We start from the raw sequence: 20990 nt of genomic DNA, 5'->3' as shown, positions 1-20990 counted from the left end.
TACCACTAAGAAAATTGGAATATTACAAACAAACAGAGAACTGAAAATGAATTAAAGTAGGCAACCACTGATCCCCTGAATCATAGTGTATGCATAAGAGGTCTAGTCAGGTGCCTGATGAATTAAAGACTGATAATAAATGTCAGACTTCACTTATTACAACATATATTTTATTACTTATCTGAAGGACATAATAAATAAACTGCAATAGGTGCTAGATTATTACATCTTGCCTGGGAACATAAAGAATTTGACAATTAATGAGACAGTCCTAAAATAGGGATAGCAGCCCATCATTAAATCAAATTCCTGAACAGATGCAACAATACAAAGCTATTTAAATCTATTTAAGCAATTAATTTTGTTTCTCTCTATGGTATACACACATCTTAAACTGTGAATAAAAAAAATACTTTCCCCTTTTTATGATTTTTTTTCTATTCTTCGGTGTTCTGAAAGCAACAGTGAAAGAGAAATTGGTATTTTCAGTTTTATGCCTCCCTGCTTTGAGTTAACAAATGTCTTTGTCAAGATACAGAAACACTAGTTCTAGAGAAATCTAAATGAAACATCCCAAAATACATAGCTTTCTCTAGCTCATTTAGCAATAATCTGAACCAAAGGAAACTTAACCTTCAGTATGAAATAGCATCTCTAACTAATTAGCCTCTTTGATGTACCATAGCAAGAAACGACATTTGCAGTGTCACAACTGCATATTTCCAGGATTGCAGAAGTGCGGGTACAGTATTACAGGGACGTAGGATAGCTGAAGAGAGACACACTGTTAGGAATGGAATAAGCACCAATAACAAGCCCACAGTGAATTTTTGCGACCTATTGCTGACAAATGTATGCATTTCTCATGCATTCATGACTAAAAGATCCCTCAATGTTTATCATCATTCATCTAGTGAATAAAACCAGCTACAAGCAGCAGCCAGCAAAACTACAAAACCTTTAAGGAAAATTTAAAGTTATTTCATCTCGATTCCCACCGGGCAGGAAAGATACTAGAGTGTTAAACAAGAGGCATGTTTTTCAGACTGGAGAAACACCCTAATGTGATGTATTACATGTATACAACCAAAGTTCACCTATGAACTGAACAGATTATCTTTATAGGCAAACAAGTACCTAGTACTTCATATTTAGATAATTTATATCAATTTTCATATTAACAACACTTCATAACAAATTATTGTCTACTTAATGGGTTGGTTCTTATTATTTTTCCACTCCAAAGCTTGCTCCTGTTTTGACTGCAGTACTACTTCATTGTAAGAATAAATTTTAGAGTCCTGTCTGACAAATGTCCACAGTATGTCTCCACCTGGTTTCCCCTCTTCCTGGTATTAATATGGTACCAAAAGAACAGCACAACCAAATTTCTAACCATTAAATGTTTTAAAGGTAAGAACAAAGTTTAATTCTTTGCTGTAAAGAAGCAAATATTGGAAATTATCTAGTGCTAAGTAGATAAAATGCTTTCTTTAAAATAGAAACTCTGAACAGGTATTTACTGCAGACAAGATATGGGGCCTCCAACGTTTTGTCTTGATTTAAAGTTGATTTCATAAAATTTGTTTTTATTGAATGTTTCAGTCATTACAGCACGAGAAAATGTCTATATGCTCACAACAGAGTCAAATACAGATTAAAATTATTCTGCATTGTTAGTAAATTCCTGTTATTAAACTGTTCTATAAGCCTCTCCAGCACATCATGATCACATACAACACTGAAGCTGTACTCACATGCAAAGCAGAGGGATCTGGCAGGAATTCAGCATCCTCTCCAAAGATAAAATCCGGTGGTAGCTCTGGATAGTGGGCATTAAAAATTATATCCCCTGAAATATAAGTAAACAAATATACTGTTTATTTCCACTTTGTACTCCCCAATCCTAAATGCTACAATGAAAGAAAAAAAAAAAAAATCAAAAAAAAAATCAATGAACCCCTTTTTATTTAACAAAATTCATATGAAAGACACAAGTATCAGATGCACTGATGATAAAGTTAATTGAAAATGCACTACAGAAACATATTATTACTTGCATTGTCATTGGTTATGCCACAGGCAAAGCCCCAAAAAACAATTCAGTTAGAAAAGGAACTCTGTAAAAAAGCACCTTCTTTATAGCAACACATTATATTAAAATATTTGTAACCAGCATGGTTTGCTCCCTTTATTTTTATGAGTCACATTTATTTACTGAAGAAAACCTATTGATTTTACACAGGTGCTTAGATACTATGTGATGGATGGAAGTATAAAACCGTAAGACAGATGGGAAACCAAGTTTTTGTTACAGTTAACACTTCAGAGTGAATACAGAAAAAAGAAACTGAAAACAATTCTGCCTCAAGCATCATCACAAAACTGTCAGCTATGTTCCATTTCCAGAATCCCTATTACTGAACATGGTGTAAGAGTCAGAAAACAGCTTAATTGATGTAGCTTTTCAGTGCTGACGGTTGTGCATAAAAAAAATCATCCTTGGCATTATAATCAGAATTTGTTAGATCTGAACATCTGAGACAAAAAAAAATAAAATACTAAAATATATATTTTTAATCACATCACTTCCTATACTCCATATTCTTGACTTAGATGCAGATTATATTCAGAGTCAGGGCTTTCCACAGATAGGACCATTGCAAATTAAATTAGTGGCACTGTCCTTCAATTATGCAGTCATTTTTCCCAATGAACATAATTTGGGGGCAGGGCAGTTAAGTTCAATGGGTGTCAGCTCAACTAGCCAGATCCTAACTGAATGTAACAGAATACAACAGAGATATTAAAGATCTGTGCTAGAAAGTTAATTTGTTTCCTGCTTATTAATGGTAGGTAGAAGTAAAAAAAGTGGATCAGTCTGACTCTTGAGTACTCATCTTACCAATGTTGCAAAGCATGAAAGATGAAGGTTTTTAAATAGTACATTACAAATTACAGTGGAAAGAAATTTCTAAATGTGTTGAACCATAAAGTTTCCAGAGATCAAGATGTGGTTGGTCATCAGTATGAACTTACACAGAAATAAAGTGAGCTAAATAGGAGCAAAGAACTGTCTTAAAAAGAAACTACATTCAGTACTACTATTCTGCATCTGAACTGCTCTGTTCCCTTTGTGATGACACATAAAGGATAACTCCATGACCCTCAATGTGCAAAGTAGATTTGTGGGGCAGGAAGAATTAAAAAGGAAGGAGCTGGCAGTGAAAGCTTTTTATTATTGTGTTCTACTACTTCTATAAAGCATACATAAACATAGCAAAAAGCAGAAAGTAGAGTAATAAATATGAGAGAGAGGGGGAGAGAAAGAGGAGGAGAGAACACATTTCCCCCTTGCCCACACACAAGTTTTCTGTATTTCAAAATTTGTGTAGGAATTTAATGCTGGTGAAAGTACTGGATTTACAAATCTTGCAAACTGATGTCTTCTATTCATCTAGGGGCCTGGCACAGCATTTTCATAGATGTTACGGGCTGGAAGGGAGCTTGCAAGATCATCGAGTCCAGCCCCCCTGCCATAGGCAGGAAGTCTGACTGGGTCAAATGATCCCAGCAAGATAAACATCCAGATGCCTTTTGAAGGAATCCAGAGTAGGTGCTTGCACCACTTCTGGAGGAAGTCAGTTCCAGACCCTAGGCACACAGACTGTAAAAAAGCTTTTTCCTATGTCCAGTCTAAATCAGCCTTCCAGGAGTTTGTGGCTATTAGACCTTGTTATCTCTTGGGCAGCTCTGGTGAACAACTGTTCTCCCAGGTCCTGATGCACACCTCTTATATACTTATAGGCTGCGACCAAGTCCCCCCGAGCCTTCTCTTCTCCAGGCTGAAGAGTCCCAAGTCCGTCAGACTCTCCTCATAAGGCTTACCCTCTTGACCTTTGATCATATGGGTGGTTCTCCTTTGGACTCTTTCAAGCTTATCCACGTCCCTCCATAGTTTAGTGTTGTCCACAAACTTTGCCAGCCCACATCTGATGCCCAAATCCAGATTATTAACGAAGATATTGAAGAGAACTGGCCTGAGTACTGAGCCCTGAGGGACGCCACTGGTCACCTCACGCCACGTTGATTCACTCCCATCAACTAGTACTCTTTGGGTCTGACCCCAGAGCCACTGGGCCGTGTGATGGTCGAGGCCGCAGCTCCCCAGCTTAACCATGAGGACATCGTGAGAGACCAAGTCAAAGGCTTTCTTGAAATCCACACATATGACATCAATATAGTCTCCTGTGTCCAGGCAATATATCACCTGGTCATAGGAGGAGATGAGGTTGGTCAGGCAAGACCTCCCAGTAACAAAACCGAGTTGGCTGGCATTCAGGAGGGTGCCTTCCATTAGCCTGTTCCTGATGGATCCCTTGATGATTTTCTCCAAGATCTTTCCAGGGATGGATGTCAGACTGACTGGCCTGTAATTCACTGGAACTTCCTTCTTTCCTTTTTTGAAGATTGGGACCATGTTGGCTCTTTTCCAGTCTTCCGGAACCTTACCGAGCACCACAGATTTTTAGATATCTTTGCCACAGGGTTTACTTGGATGTCCATCAGCTCTTTCAAGACACTTAGGTGCATTTCATCCGGGCTCACGGACTTTTGGATGTTTAGCCTCTCAAAGTGTTTCCTCACTTTATCTACATCAATTGTGGGCCTGCCTCCCACTCCCTGGGTTTTTTGCATCCAGTCTGACAGTGTGACCCCATGGTTGGGTGGAAGATGGAGGCAAAGATTGTTTAGGAGACTGGCTTTTTCTTGGGTGTCAAACGTCAGCTGCCCCATTTGATCTCCCAGGGGTCCAATATTGCCTTTTTTCTTTCTCCAACTTCCCACGTATCTGAAGAAGGACTTTTTGGTGTCCTTCATTTCTGTGGCTAGCCTGAGTTCGGTTTCTGCCTGGGCTTTTCTGGACTACTCTTTACATGTGCGGGCTAGTGCTGAGTAGTCTTCCTTGGTGATGCTTCCCATTTTCCATTTGGCACAGGTTTCTCTTGTAAGTTTCAGGAGGTCCAACAGTTCCCTGTTTAGCTAAGGGGGCTTCCCTGCCTGCAGACTGCATTTCTTGTGGGATGGAATGGACTTCCCTCGGGCTTCAAGGATTGCATTTGTAAGGAATAACCATCCTTGTGAACTCCCCTTTCTAAGGGGCCATGGCCTCTTAGTGCCTGACCAAACCAATCTTCTGAGTTTGTGAAAGTCAGCCTTCCCAAAGCTGAGAATTTCTGTTTTACTGACGGATTTGCCCCCCCTGCATTAGACAGAAAAAGTGATCAGTTCACCAAGCTCTCCCTTGATCATCAGGTTGCTCACCAGCTTGAACCTTTGGTCAAAACCAGATCCAGCAGCGCCTCTCCCCATGTCAGCCCATAGACCTCTTGCATTAGGTAGAGGTCATCAATGCAAACAAAAAAGCTATGTGACCAGTCAGATTTGGCCATGAGCTCTTCCCACAAGATGTTAGGGAGGTTGAAGTCCTCCATGATGATCGTGCATCAGAACCATGCAGCCTCAGCCATTTCCCTACTGAATTCACGGTCCAGCTCTTCTTCTTGGTGGGAAGGTCTATAATAGACTCCTACAAGTACATTTCCTTCCCCATGCTCTCCCTGTATTTTAACCCAGAGGGACTCAAGATGCCTTTCATGGTTAGTGAACTCAGTTTGAAGGGAAGTGTACTGCTCCTTGACAGAGCTACATCCCCATTCCTCTTCCCAATACAGTCTCTATACCCACAGACAAGTCGTAGGTGGAATCCTACCAGGTCTCCATTATCCCTATTAAGTCATAATTTTTATTGCACAAGAGAAGGGCCAGTTCCTCTTGCTCGTTTCCCAAGCTCCTGGTGTTTGCATACAGGCAGCTGAGTCTGTCATGGGAAGCCCTGGGCTTCCTTATGTGATGGGACAGGACCTTTCCTTGGGTTATTGTAGGAGTGGGTTCCCTTGAGTTACCCAAGTTATTTTTACTGTGGTTGATATGACCTGGGCTAGAATGAGTTTGGGGATCTTCTCGGTCACATCCAGGACATGAACCCCAGGGAGGCAGCAGATCCCATGGGCTAAGGGGTCAGGGTGACAGAGCACTCCCTCAGGAGGGAGTCACCCACCACAATTACTCTGCATCTTCTTCTAGGCACAGTTGCTGGTGGCCTTCCATCCTCACATGCTGGAGCCAGTCACTTGGCTGGCTCTGCTGATGTGAGGGGTTCAAAATGGTCGTGCAGCTCCTACAGGGTGGTCAACCTGGTGCAGTGCCTCCTTGGGTCCGAGACTACCTTCACCCAGGCAACCCCTGGCTGGACTGTATGGCAGCTCTTTATTTCCTCCATCAGCCGTCTGGCATCCAGTTCCTGCCCTACACCTCCAACGGTGTGCAGCTACCACACCATTGCTGGAAACTCCCTAATCTGGCACTCCAGGGCCTCCACCATTGAGCACATCCCACAAGGGGAGGCGTCAGTACTCCCACATCTAGCTGCCTGCATCTGAGCCAGGCAGCCTCCACAGGAAGCCAGGGGCTCCATCTGAGTGGAGGCTGGGGATGTGGGTCCCGCCCGGGTAGGGGTAGGGACTGCAGGCTCTGTTTGGGTAGAAGCGAGAACCATGGGCCCCATTTGTGTGGAGATCCTGGTGGTACCATAGCAGGGAGGTCCAGGTGCATGGACAACAAGAAGGAACTTTAATCACTAAATTTCTGCAGCTATGCCTCAGTGCTGACCAAGATACACCAATTCCAGAGGAAGCGTGGATGGAACACTGGAATACGATCAAATAATCCTAGGTTGAATTCCTGGGTCTGACCAGCTGGATGACTGGGCAAGTAAACTCTCTTCTCTTTGCTTTATTTCCTTGGTAAAACCAGGATGATGGCATATAGGTTTAGTATAACATACCGAGTTTTATCCATAGAACTGACAAGTCTTATATGGGGTCAAGACAGTTCATTCGCAATAGCTTTTAGTCTTGGGTTTCCCTGCCAAATAGTGAACAACAGGATTTTCTTTTCTTTAATGAATCTGAATACCCTTTCACTGGAAACTTAAAGTACAAACTACCAAATTTACACATTAGTCAACAAACCACCATTACATGGAAATAATGTTGATGTACTATCTTTCAAAGCTGGATTTGAAACAGTGACCTTGAGTGAAAAAAATCATGAGGTTAGCTTAAACCTTATTACAAGCCCCCTGCAATCCTCAAGCCTGAGGTTCTTTAGTTACCGTTTTGTTTCTAAGCTTTTCACTGCAACCACAAAGGTCAGAATTTCTTTTATTTTTAATCAAAACTTATGCAAACTTAACTTTAACAGTTGTGCTTACCAAAAAGCCCACATACCATCAAATTACTAGGGCTGACAAATGATAAAAAAAAATTGCAATTAATTACAAGATTAAAAAGTAGTCACAATTAATTGCAATTTTAACTGCACAGTTAAACAATAGTTAGCACCACCCCCATCCCCAGCAGCCCATGGTCTGTGTGCCCTGTGGCTCCTCCCCGCCACCACCAAGAGAACACAGCTCCAGCCCCAAGCCTGGCCTCTCCTGCTCCTGCTCTGGACTTGCCCTGGCCAGAGCAGACCAGCTGGAACCCAGGTGAACAGCCCTGACCACAGCCTTCCCTGTGCCTGCTCCAAACTCACCTGCCTATGCTGGGCAGTGGCAGCAGCTGATGCTCAGCATGGAATAAAAGCAGCCATTCTTTCTGTTGGGCCTGCCTTGCTGCAGCTGCCTGCAGCTCATGCCCAGGCTGCCCTGCAGCTCCTCTGCACTGCCACCACAGCCTCACTGGGTACCCCCGGAGGCAGTGGTGACAGCAGCAAAAAGGAGTCATAGGATAGCCCGGGAGAGGCTTCTGGGCAGCTGCAACAAGAAGGGCCATGCAGCATGAGGGCCATGCAGCGTGAGGGAGAGGGGCCACTCTTCCTTTGTGCTGAGTAGCATCTGCTGCCCGCCCACTGCCACTGCTCAGCATGGGCAGGTGGGTTGCAGAGTAGGCCGGGGTCAGGGCTGTGTGTGTAGGTTCTGGGTGGTCCAGAGCTGGTCCACTTCACTGGACAAAATGATGTGCAGAATTAATGCAATTAAAAAAATAATGCAATAATTTGTTTTTGCATTAATCGTGCAAGTTAACTGTGATTAACTGGCAGCCCTATAAGTTACCAAATATCACAGGGCTTGTGATGAAAAAAAATCAAGAGTGGAAACTGATTAGTAAATTTAATACTGCTTGAAATTTCTCTTCTAAATCAGCAGAGCTGGCCATGAACAGATGTGCTTTGTAATGTGCCCCAAGTGCCTTCAAGCAATGATGGTATAGATGCACACAAGCCAAAGAATGAATTAAGTTCTTCAAAAAATGACTCTTGAAAAATGGGGACTTTTTAAAAGCACTTCATTTTGAAGTGCTTCCTGAAACTTCTGTATACTCCAGCAGCTTCTGTACACTCCAGCATTTCACAACATTTTGTGCCTTGGTCCCATTTCTCTTTACCTTCTGTCTTCTTCCTGCTTAACTGCTGGCTTAGTTGGGTCTCTAAGACACCTAAGTTGAAGAAGTGGAGTTTTATACTTTACTCTGAGAGCAGTGAGATTTAGTACAACAGAAGTCATCTCTGCAGGTAAACTCAATGTCCAAGAAAGTTCAGTCCCATGTTCACATGAGATTCACCGAGTAAATCCAATAGATTTACAGTTCCTGAGAAGAATACACTGTACTTCCATGAATAACAAAACATCTACAGAAACCCCAGAGCTCGCTGTGATACTATCTGATTTTCTACTGTATTTGTAAATGGAAATTAAAGTTCTCAGACAAAACAGAAAATGTAATTTTCAACTGGAGTCTGGAAGTAGATAAACAGAAAATGACAAAGAAGACCATTCCAGATTAGGGGACCTTCACAAAAAAAAAAAACTTAAATTGACATTGGCCAAATGAATAGGATATCAAGTGGAAGCTGGATGAACCTACTGGATGAACAGGTGAAAAAATCTGTATGAAGGAAATTGCAGCAACTCTAGCTGGAAGAAATAAGAGTGTAATTATGATTTGGGAAACCAATGGATTGTTTGAGGAAAGGCATGATGTGTACTCGCACTCCTTCATGAATTTAAGCAAGTTTCAGCAGCGTATGCTGGCGTCTGCCAAAATAGTCATCGTGAGAAGTGAACCAGTACTGTGAATTAAGTAGTGAGAGTCAATACATCTCAGTTAAATTCATCCTAATCTAACCCTTTTGTGAACTCATCATGAGACCCAATACCTTAGGAACCATCTGTGTTTTTTTAATTCTCTTTTAATAGGACTTATTGCTTAAGTTTCTCATTTAAAAAGTGTCCAAATGTTGTTGTTTCCATAGAGTAATTGACATTTCGCAGTAGTTTAATGTAGGTATTATATGGGGTCTAAATAACATACAAAAGGTACAAAATAAACCAGAATGAAAGTTCTTTAACAACCAGTTAGTCAGACATGCAGTCACTTCCAAATTTTTCATTAGAGAAAACTAAAATTAAGCCCCATATTATTAACAGGTCACAAGCCAATTAAGACTGCAGATTCATGCTACTGTAGTTGCCTGTTTCTAATTAAGACAACAGAGCACCATTTAATGAATCATTAATACCAACTTCTTCAGCACTATCGGCATTCCTGAAGGTCTCCTAGGCAAATGCTCACCCTAAGCTTATTCTGTTTAAACAGTCACACCTGCTATAATCATAATTTATATGTACAGTTCACAAAAAATGTGCATGGATCAGAAGGGACACAATACAAATTAACTGATTTTTCCAACTTTGGTATGTTTATGTGAAATTAATATAAAAACAACACAGAAAAGTTTAATATTATCCCATAATATTATGAGCTATTTTATATCACTAACAATTTGAAGACCCCTAAACATTTTTGAATGGAGGTACGGATCTCTTTGGAAATTTTGAATGAATTAATTGCAAGTGTGGGTATTCACACACTTCTGACAACACAGTCATCTTTCACAGATCCCGTAGAGTCTGCAGACCCCCACAGGTCCATATACCACAGGTTAAAAGCCTGTCCAAAATAATTGAAAAAAAAAAACAACACTTTTTTTCTACATTATGCTGTGCATTAAGCTCTGTTGAAAAACCAGGTCACCATATTGATGTTACCCACACTGTTCCTAGTTCATTTCTCCCAACTGTATAGATCTTATAATTTCATATCTAATGGGTAAAATCCTTAGAGTCAGAAGTGCATTTTCTATTTTGCTTTGGGAAATACAAAGTACAGCTTTAGCCACCAACAGCAAGAACTTTATAGCAGCAAAACATACTGTAAAAGGTGTTCTGTACTCAGGAATTTTCTGCTCATCATGTGCACTACAGTTTTGGTAAATTCTTTTTAAGTACTACCCAGTGAAATTAAAATTAAAAATGAACATTTTGGTTAGCCGGGTCACCATATTCAAAGTAGCAACGATTCCTCGCACTTAAAAGCATGGCCTACTTTGTTCAGGAGATTTGGCAAATCTTATGTTATTTAGATGACATAAATATTACTGTCAGATATAGTAACATGTTTATTGCATATAGGATTCTAAAGGCACTTTTAGAATCTTGAGCTCCCATTTTTGTGGAATAACATTAAAACAGGTATTACAGAACCAACATTGCAGATTTTTTCCAAAATCTTATTACACTCTGACCCTCCCAACCCTCCCCCCAACCTGTATCTTGGCTCCTATCTACCTCCACAGCCTGTGGCTCGTGTCTCTTTTCCCTTTCTCTTGCTTCCTACCCCTTTTCTCCTCATTCTCACCCTCTTACTCCTGCAATACTTCCAGAATCTTCCCCATCTATCACCCCATCTGTTTCCTTTATTGCCTGCCAACTGCCTAGGCACAACATTGAGATGAACAGTTTCCCTGATCTCAGTTCCTATGCCCAGCACCACATTAGCCCATCACAGCTGGAGTATGCAGTTACAGACTAAGTTCTATTCAAACCCTGCAGTCCTGGGTTGGAGCACACCCAGTACTGACAATATTACCTGCCAAACCATAATAAGCCCCTACTAAGTATGTGAAAACCACAATTTTTGAAGGCTTGTGACTTGGGCAGTTTTGGGTGGATTTTCATAGGGAAAAATAAAGCCATATTCCTATCCCTAGGGTGAACTCACTGCCAAATTTCAAAGTATAGAAGTGCTTGGGCTTCTCAAAACTATTGACCCTGTTTTACTCTCTGAAACAGCTGTTCCATTTTTATTATATTGGATAAATAAGATGGCAAATAACCCATATGTGAACTCTCAACCCAAACCTTTAAAGCTATAAACACCCAAAAGCATGGTTTTAGAAATGGACTCTGTTGGGCAACCTTAACTACAGACACTGCTACCAGCTACACTCAATTACTTTAGTAATATCTGGTCCTTAATAGCTCTTTTCAGATGTTCACTTACTGAGATACTAATGAGTTCTCAGTATTTCTCAAAATTAAACTTCCATTTATTGTCCCGTCTTTCTAGTAGTTTCTTCCTCCACACTTTAAATTTCTCCACCTTCTCACTCATTTTTCTCTCCCTCCATTCTCAACTTTTGCTCTTTTTCTCCCAATTCTCTATTTTTCACTTTACTTCCATTTGTCTTTTTCTCTCCATTAACTCTTTCACTGCTTATAATACCCCCTGCACACCTCGTTTATCACCATCCTACATTAGCTTCTTTTTGCTGTCACTACCCACATTTATAAGAGGGATCTATGTCATGAAGAAGGGTGTCTCGTGCTCCCTCCATTTCCTACAAAAGCAAAAACCTGATCCTCTGCCCAGTCTCACAGGACCCCATCAGAAGCAGAAGCAGAAACAGGAGTTTGGCCCCTCCCCTTTTTTCCCCACTATCACATTTTCCAGCTGAGTGGTACCATTAGTAATATGCAGCTGGGAGGACCATCCCTGTCTTCTTCCACTTCAGTATGATCTCACACTCATGGGGCTGACACAACTAGCTGTGGATGAATCAGTGTGCTAAAATCCTAAAGTAGATCTGTACACCACAGGAAAGATTATACAGTGATTAGTGATAACTAGCTAGTTGAAATTATGAAAGTGTAGCTCCATATTTCTCAATTCTGTTTTTACCTGCCACCACAACCTGAATTGGGAAACCACCGTGAATGAGCTGATAGTAGAATCACATGCTGAAGAACAGTGCATCCACAACTTTCACACTTGAAAGACCATATGCATTTTATCACCTTTATAGATTTCGTGGTTGAAGCTTACTTCAGTAGAATTTCAATTCCAGCTAAATTAATACAGATTTTTAAGCTGTTCTGATAATAAAGTTATTTGAGGTCAAGAATTAATTTAGAATACAAGTTAGAAGAAAAAGATGCATCCACAGATGCATCATGATTAGGTCCAAGGTGGTGATCCTCCCCTTCCATGTGACACTGGTCAGGCCACAGTTGGAGTACTGCATCCAGTTCTGGGTGCTGCACTTCAGGAGAGATGTGGCCAGCATCAAGAGGGTCCAGAGGACGGCCACTCGCATGATAAGGGGGCAGCCCTACAAGGAGAGGCTACTGGACCTGAACCTGTTCAGCCTTCACAAGAGAAGGCTGAGAGGAGATCTGGTGGCCATCTATAAACTTACCAGGGGGGACCAGAGAGGAATGGGTGAGACCCTGTTCCCCCAAGTACCTCCCCAAGTAACAAGGAACAGTGGCCACAAGTTGATTGAGAGTAGGTTCACGCTAGACATCAGGAGGCACTACTTCAGTCAGGGTGGCCAGGATCTGGAACCAGCTTCCAAGGGAAGTGGTGCTGGCTCCTACCTTGGTGGTCTTTAAAAGGAAGCTTGATAACTACCTAGTGGGGATCATATGAACTTAAACTTGCCAGGGGTCATACGAGCCCAGTATTCATTTCTGCCCAGAGCAGGGGGTCGGACTTGATCTGCTCAGGTCCCTTTTGACCCTACATCTATGAACTGATGAAAAGCATACTGTACACATCTTCTGCTTTTCAATATCCTACAGTACCATTCTATGTCTGTTTTCCTTCTTCACTCAAACAGCATTTAATCTTGAAATATTTGATCTTATAGGCTTTTAAAGAAAAAGCTAAGATGACATCAAGAGACAGAAAAATGCAAAGATTTAAGTTTTAATGTCAGTCTGCTATTTACCTTCCTATTTTTCTCCTATTCTAATCTGTTCTCTAAAATTCATAATGAATCTAACAAATGAGTAACAGTTGATTCTAAGCAAGGTGTAGGTAGCTTTGAAACTAAGAGGTTCTTTAGATACTTATGGATCTATTCTACAGAAGCCTATGTTATATTCATTATTTTCCACCTACCACTCAACCTTTTTGGCTTTTGACTTTCCTTTGCAATTTTAAAAGTGAAGCTAAAACTGAATGAAGTTACTCTGTACTAAAAGAATTCAAGTTCCCTACTTAACCCACAGAATAAGTACAACACAGACTACCCATTGTCAAGTTACCCTGACAATGTCCCACCAGCATTACTTTTCTAGAAAAACAAACAATAGGGATGGAAGATTCTCAATTTCCATTTTCAGTCAATGGCCCAAAGTACCAGTCAGCACCAGTTTAGTCCTAAATATATACTGTACTGTGGACATCTGTATCCAACAAGGGCCAAGAAAGAAACCAATTCATTTCATGTTGACCACCAAAAACCTGAGATACTGAAAGAATTCAATTCATTTAATTTATCAAAAGGATTTTATTATGGAGTACAAGTACTTTCACAAAGAGAGAGTACACACCAGGTTGAACATGGTTCAACTACACATCACTCCAGATTTCAGGAAAACAAATAATGCCCCTTCATTAATTACACACACACACACACACACACACACACACTTCTACATATATGTATGTGTAGAACTGTCTCATCCATCTATTCAATGCACTAATAACCAAATCATTTATCTTCTCCATCACCTCACACACCCACAGCAGTATCCTTATTGGCGAGTTGGCACAAGCAGGCAAACTCCCAGGAATGACGATCAAGGCACAAAATGAATGAGAATGAGATTATATGTATTTATTACTGGAGAAGGCTACAGATGTAGCTCCTTTTCTGCTACTGGTGTTGCTGCTACTAGATACTTTCCCTCCCCACAAAGGGAAGAAAATAGGAAACTCTGGGAAGAGTCTCACACTAATTTCTTGAGGCTGGGGTCTGTCCCATCTAAGAGGCTGTCTCTGTAGGGTTGCGATAGGATATCCACCTACCCAGCCACAATCAGTAATTCTATTTAGTAAGTGAATTAGACACAGACACATGTATGTATTAATCATAGCTTGTCAAGCAGAAATCAGGAAGAACTGTAAAACTTACACAGAGACAATCCAGTATGTAGAAAGACTATTATGATTTTAATTCTCACCTGACTTCACCTGTTCTCAGAAGGTATGTGACCCAAAGTACAAGAACAGCGCAAGCATTAGGTAACATAGGCATTCTCTCGATTTCTGAATAGTGTAGATCACAACTTAATACAAAGTCAGTCCTGTATTGGCATGGTCATCCTTCTCAGTTATGACTGCAAGTCACTACTCTTGTTGCACATCACATACCATCCTGGTTGCAATTAAGGAAATTGCTTATGTGGGAAATATTGGGAATGCACATTTGGAGTCTTTTAGTGTAATTTAGCAGCTTTAAAAAGGAGCTGAGCCATTTCTGTGAATGATGAGAAAACATTCAAGCAGACCACAGATAAAATGCTGTGGAGGAGGAATGAAACAATTTTACACATTTTTACAAGAGGAAACACAGACATGCTACTTGATATATCTACATGAAATCAAAGGTGCGACATAAGTAGGACATAATTTATTCTAAACAATCAATGACAAGTTACAGCCCAGAAATAGCAGAAGCTTCACTTAACCCCCATTTGCCAGTGGAGTAGGGGAAAACAGACCCCAAAAAGGAAATGTTAAAAGGTGAATATTAGACTTAAAATTATCTTATTCTGTACCACAACACAAAGAGCTAAATTTTGTTCTCTACTCTGCACAGAAGTACTTTCTGCTATTCAGCTATCCCTACAAATATTCCCAGTAGAATACCCTCCACTTCTTAGCTTCAAAAACTACATATTTGAAGGTTTCCCCTATGGAAACTGTCCACAGAATCATGAAGGGGCATGAAAAAGCAGCAGTGCAAGACACCTCCTCTATAGGGGCTCCTAGTTCCTTCCAGCTCTGCCTAGTTCATGTTCCAAAAAACAGAATCCAAGACCTTTACATGATGGAACACTGCTCTGTCCTTGGAATCCAAGAGTATCCTCAGCACCTCATTAGCACCCAGTGATTTCTGCATTAAATATTTAATCACATGCTCTCATGTCCTAACAGGATATATTTTTATGATGTTTACAAGAGAGGGAGGAAAAAAGACATGGTTTCAAATGAGACACTCTTAAAATCAACTGCGAGTTTAAAAAACTACTTACACATTTGAGTATTCTAAGAATCAATTAACACTACTACTGTACAACAAAAATACTTCTCAATTAAAGCTCTGATAGATGCAGCAAGAGATCCTGTGCTTGGAGAAGGGGTGGGGTTACAAACAGTGCATTTAATTTGTTTGTTAGTATACTGTGAGGATCACATGGATCAGCCTTGACCCCCTGAATAAGCCAAGTTATACAGGTCTATTTGGCCAGATACAGGCATTAAAATTTTACTAATATAAGTGACCAGATACCGGTCTACACCTGTAACAGAACAGAAGTTTGGCATATACAGACTGGTTTAAAAATGGTAGAACCTGGTCTAATATTTGCCCCCCCCGCAACATCCCAAAGGGCAAATGTGTGTTCTGTTCGCTACACGAAACTAAACTATGCCACTAACAGAAAACTGCACAACTAAGATCAATTCCAGCATGGGCTTTTTGAATGTCTGTACCTAGCCTTTGTGTCTTCATGAAGGCTGTGTAATCAAGACATTTGGAACTATGATAAAATGTGAGTACTGTAGTCGTTAATTTGTCTGGTTAGTGAGATGGTAGAGTTGAGCTGTGTGGCTAAGAACGTAGGTCGGCTGGCTGGTGAACTCCTGAGTACATTAATAGGAATGCCAAGCAGAAGTTCTGGAGTGAGTTTATGGGAGGGAATAATAGATTTCTTACATTTTAGGAATGGCTATACACCAAGCAGCAGATACAGAGAATGATGGAGCATCTGCTGTAATCTACTTTGGGTAAGCTGCATTTCCCTTTTCACTAAAAGTCAGAAGAAAGTTTCGGTGCATTCAGGCATACAGAAGTGAAAGCTTCAAATCCTGTACAGCATCCAAGAAAATGAAAGTTTCTTGAACTACCAGGGTCAGAAATCGAAGCCAGAGCAACAATGTGCAAAGGAAAGCTCTGGTGATAAGGAAAACACGGAAAATAGAAACCAAATAAATGGACAACAATTTTTGACCAAAGAGGAAATAAAAAACAGCCAAGAAACATTCAACCTGGCTTGACGTTCTCACACTATGAGGCAACTCCTGAGGAAGGAAAGAAGTTTCTATCTCTGAAGGAAAAAAGCAGAAGATATTTTATGGACATCTACATTTTACAACTATCCTAAGGTGCTATATCCATCAGCAGCAGCTCAATAAGAAAAGTTGGCACAGAACTTTGCAATGGACAGGATGTTGTACTCCCTCTCTGAAGCAAACATAAGGAACATAACTTCCAGACTAGACAGAAAACAGAAAACAAATTGCTATCACTGTAAATTAGAAGTTGTGTAGTATAGAAAATGGATATGGGAATCTAAAGGTAAAAACATGCCAACAAAGGAAAACAAGGAGGTTTTAAGTCTATTAAGAAAATTACATTTTAGCAGGTGGTATAAACCTACTACTAGAGAATTGTGGTAAAATTCTTAAAAACTATGCAGAAAATATAAAAGTGCTCAGCAAAAATTGGGGGAAACAATGGGAAAAAGCTGGATGAAATATTTAAGAGGATGATAGGGTATTTTCCAGCCCATTAGCAATTGCAATGAATAGTTAACATGTACAAGATTTTAAAATCTTTGTCAGCAGATCTAGTGCACCCAAAACCCCAAAACAGCTGAAGAAGTCCTCACTGACAGGGATTCTGGTAGTCTGTTAAAAGATCCAAAATTCTCTCGATTTAAAAACCACACGCACACAAAATTCTCTGATTAAAAACCCTAAAATCTGTGTTTTTCACAATTAAAATGTAACACCACTACTATATATATCAGTTCAAACACAGAGTTTTATTGATATAGTTACAGCGTTAAAGTCATTTAGAAGCCTACCAGTGCCAGCTGCGCCACCATGGCAAAGTGCTCCCTATCCACCTGGCAGCAGTGGGGAGAGTTGTGCCCCTCTGCTACTGCCAGGTAGGCAGGGTGCGACTCACCTTGGTGGTCACAGTGGTGTGGCTGACGGGCTCCCGCTGGTGGGGGCAGCAGTACCGAGGCTCCCCGTCCTCCCACAATGGGTCCTGCCTGATGGACTGCAAAAGCAGCTCCTGCCTGGTGCCAGTTGGGCCAGGCTGCAGCCCCATGCCCTGCTGTCCGTGCAGAAATCGGAGGGGGCACATGCCCCCCCATGCCTCACCGATGGGGGTGCCTGGACCATGCCCTGACAGTCCACAAGCTCTGGCCCTCCAACCCCACTGTCCCATAGATTTATCTTTATCCAGCTCCTAGGGCTGCTCCCACCACCCTGCCTAGCTGTATTGCAGGCCTCATGCATGTGCATGTGCACACACATGTGGTACTCCCTACCTCCAATCACGCCCGCCCCCCCACAATTCCCAAGCAGCTCCTTGCAGGCTGGAACTCTGCCAGTCTGCAAGGGGAAACCTGTGTTTTTCCTCTGTAACGGGAAGATCCACATTTTTCACAGGAAATGGAAAACCTGGATCCCTGGTTATGAAGCTTAATGAATCTGGGAATATCTGGGACACTCTAGAACAGGGGTGGCCAAGCCCCAGCATATATATCACAGGTGGCACAGGCAGCCTCTGTGTGTTGCATGAAGAAGGCTGGAGAGGGAGCAGGGAACATAGTGGCAAGGAAAAGAAAGCAGAGTAGCAGATAAAGCCAGGTAGCAGAAGGCAAAGCATCAGACTGGCAGGGGATGGAAGTGGCACCTAGAGGGTGTGGGGCTTACCTTATAGCACACCTGCCAGAGGCTGGCACCCACTGCTCTAGAAGACCATGTCTACTCAGTAAATTACCAGGCCCGGCGTGCCAACTTCAAGTTCAATATGCTTTTCTACACATACTTCCTCTTCAAACAGCACAGTATAGCTGTATCCTTGGAGTACTGCAAGCAAGCCAGCTAGCATGGATATGGCAGTGTCATTTGCAATGCTATTTAACCTATCCAAAGCCCTGTGCGAACACAGCTATGATGCTTCCAGTTTAGGAACCAGCCCGCAGACAGCAGTGCAGCAGTCTTAAGGGTGCTGCTGTACCTAAATATGGCCAAAAAGTGCTAAAATGGCACTAGTACCTATTTTTCATATGTACCGGGACCCTGAATATGATATGCACCCTATTTTTGCAAGGCCCCAAGAAGAGGGGAAAAAAAAAATCTTACAATGGAGTGTGAGACCAGTGATCTGTGATCTCAGGGGCTTGGGGCCACATGCTGAGTCTGGGGGCTTGGGAGCTGGGTGTTGGGGCTGGGTGGAGTGGTAGCCAGGGAGTTGTGCTGGGCACTTGGGAGCCAGAAACCATGTGCCAATCCTAGCCCAATTCAGTTTCAATGGTGCTGGGACCATACAGAAGGCCCACCCATGAATGCTGGCTCCAGAGCTACGTACCATGTCTGACACAGCACAAAGCCCCAGAACCAGGACTTGGTCCTTGACTCAGCACAGAGTCTTGCCCAGCACATTTTACATCTTACTGCCTCTTCAGAGGCCGTTTGTGGGGCGTGGCTGCAGGTCAACCCTGCAAGCCAGCCTGATCCGGCATACTGTTGAGGAAGGGTACAGACATTCGGCAGCAGATTGGACGGAACAAGCGATGGCAGTGTTAAGTTGTCACCACTCTTACCCCCACACCATGTACTGCTAAATGCCCATACCTGTGGGGAGCCCTTTTCTTCCATATGAAGTGCACCCCAATTTTCCCCAGCTAGTCTGGGGAGAAAAGATGCAGGTTATATATGAGCAAATATGGTATTCATAAAAAGGAAATAGGATGACCTGGATAAGTACTGTTTGGTTAGACCAGTATAAAATTACAGGCAAAATAATGAAAACACCAATATAAAATATTCAATTAAATGGAATACAATAAACGTAAGATAATATAATTATTAAATTACAGTAAATAAGTTTATTCTTTCATGAGATTACAAGTTTGGTTGAGATAGTTTATTAACTCCTGATTCATTTAACATCTGATTGATTTGATATTATGTAGTGTTTGTTTTTTTGTTTAATTGAAATGACGTGCAGTACTAGGTTGAAGTATGTCATATCTATAAAAACTGACACATCTCAACTATTAGTTGTCAGCACAGCATGATCACCAAAACGGTGGGGAGGGGCATTTCAAAGATGATGGCATATTTTTGTCAATGGTTAGAAGAACAAATCCACTAATGATCACATCTGAAGAAACAAAGATTAATGGAATGGTTAAAAAAACAAACAAACAAACAAATAAACAAACCATGATGATAGGGCAATCACACAGAAAGATATGAAACACTTAATAAACTTGGGCCTGTTCAGCCAAAAATTCATCTTAATGAAGTTACATTTAAAGTTATACAGTGAGGAACATGGAATGCAGAATGGGGAGCTATATCATGGAAAGCAGGGACTCTGAAAAAGATCTAAGGATCAAAATGGACTCAAAGTGAGCTCTCAACAAGGGCTAATGATCTTTTGGATGTATGAGAAAGGAAACTACAAGTAGGGGCAGAGTAATCATGCCAATTCTATGTAAAACCAATGCTGAAATACTCAATTCAGTTCTTCCATCCATGTTTTAAAAGTTATATTAAGAAACTTAGAGATCATACAGAAAAGAGCCATAAAAAATTATTCAAGTACTAGAGAATATAGCTTGCAGTGAAACACTCTAGAGCAGGGGTGGGCAATTATTTGGGCCAGAGGGCTGCTTAGGGAGTTTTGGAGAGCTGTCACAGGCTGGATCAGCACCCCCACCCCACCCCAGCTCACCAAAAACTCCCTAAGTGGCTCTGCCCTGAATTCGGCCTGGTGGATGCGATGGAGTCACAGGCAGGCAGGGAGCAGAATCACGGGGCGCTGGCAGTGTGGGGCCAGAGCCTGGGGCAGAGCCACGATCTGCTTCCCACACACCCCTGCCTGCAGAACTGGCACCTGTCAAAGAGGTGTGCAAGGAGCAGATTAGTGCTCTGCCCCAGGCCCTAGCCCCATGCCGTCACTGCCCCGTGATCCCAGTCCCATCTGTAAGGAGACTTTCAATCTGGATCCTAAATTCAATGAGAAAGAAGTGAGGTAGAGTATTTATTTGGATATGCAAGAAGTAGGCAGTAGCTTTCTGAAGACATTGGCCTAGGGGTCAACATAAAGAATGGAGATGTAATAGTCAAAGAAAAAGGAGATGGAGAGAGAGATAATGATTACTGCCAAGATGGAGAAAAGACAACACTGCAGAAAAACAGATACTAGGCATGAAAAAGAAGAGAAGCTGAACACCGAGGATACATACAGTAGAGGCAAATAGAAAGAAGAGATCCACTTATACTAAGGATGTAATGTGTTGTCTAACACTTTTGGCTACAAGGTGGTAAAATGACACTAAATTTATCTGCTCAAGGCAGGCACAGAAGGTGGTTTGAGAAATTTTTATAAAGTGTCAAGAGAGTAAAATAAGTAGAAATAAAGAGAATGGATCATTTAGAATGGAATGGGCATAATGAATTAACAGTAATATGAAGGAATAA

General features: G+C 41.5%; 1 protein-coding gene across 7 annotated transcripts in view; it reads right to left on the bottom strand.

The window, feature by feature from the left end:
* BABAM2 (BRISC and BRCA1 A complex member 2) overlaps positions 1 to 20990 on the bottom strand; it is a 325194-nt gene that overhangs the window by 271468 nt on the left and 32736 nt on the right. For all 7 annotated transcript variants that reach the window (XM_090046987.1, XM_090047005.1, XM_090046963.1 and 4 more), the window contains one exon: positions 1758 to 1852. In XM_090046987.1, coding sequence (XP_089903113.1) covers positions 1758 to 1852 — 95 coding nt within the window. The remainder of the gene's footprint in view (positions 1 to 1757; positions 1853 to 20990) is intronic.

This window comes from Crocodylus siamensis, chromosome 1 (genome assembly GCF_052110815.1).
Source record: "Crocodylus siamensis isolate JL-2025a chromosome 1, ASM5211081v1, whole genome shotgun sequence".
Taxonomy (NCBI): domain Eukaryota; kingdom Metazoa; phylum Chordata; order Crocodylia; family Crocodylidae; genus Crocodylus; species Crocodylus siamensis.
Note: the sequence above shows the minus strand (reverse complement) of the source record. Positions and strands in the feature narration are given on the sequence as shown.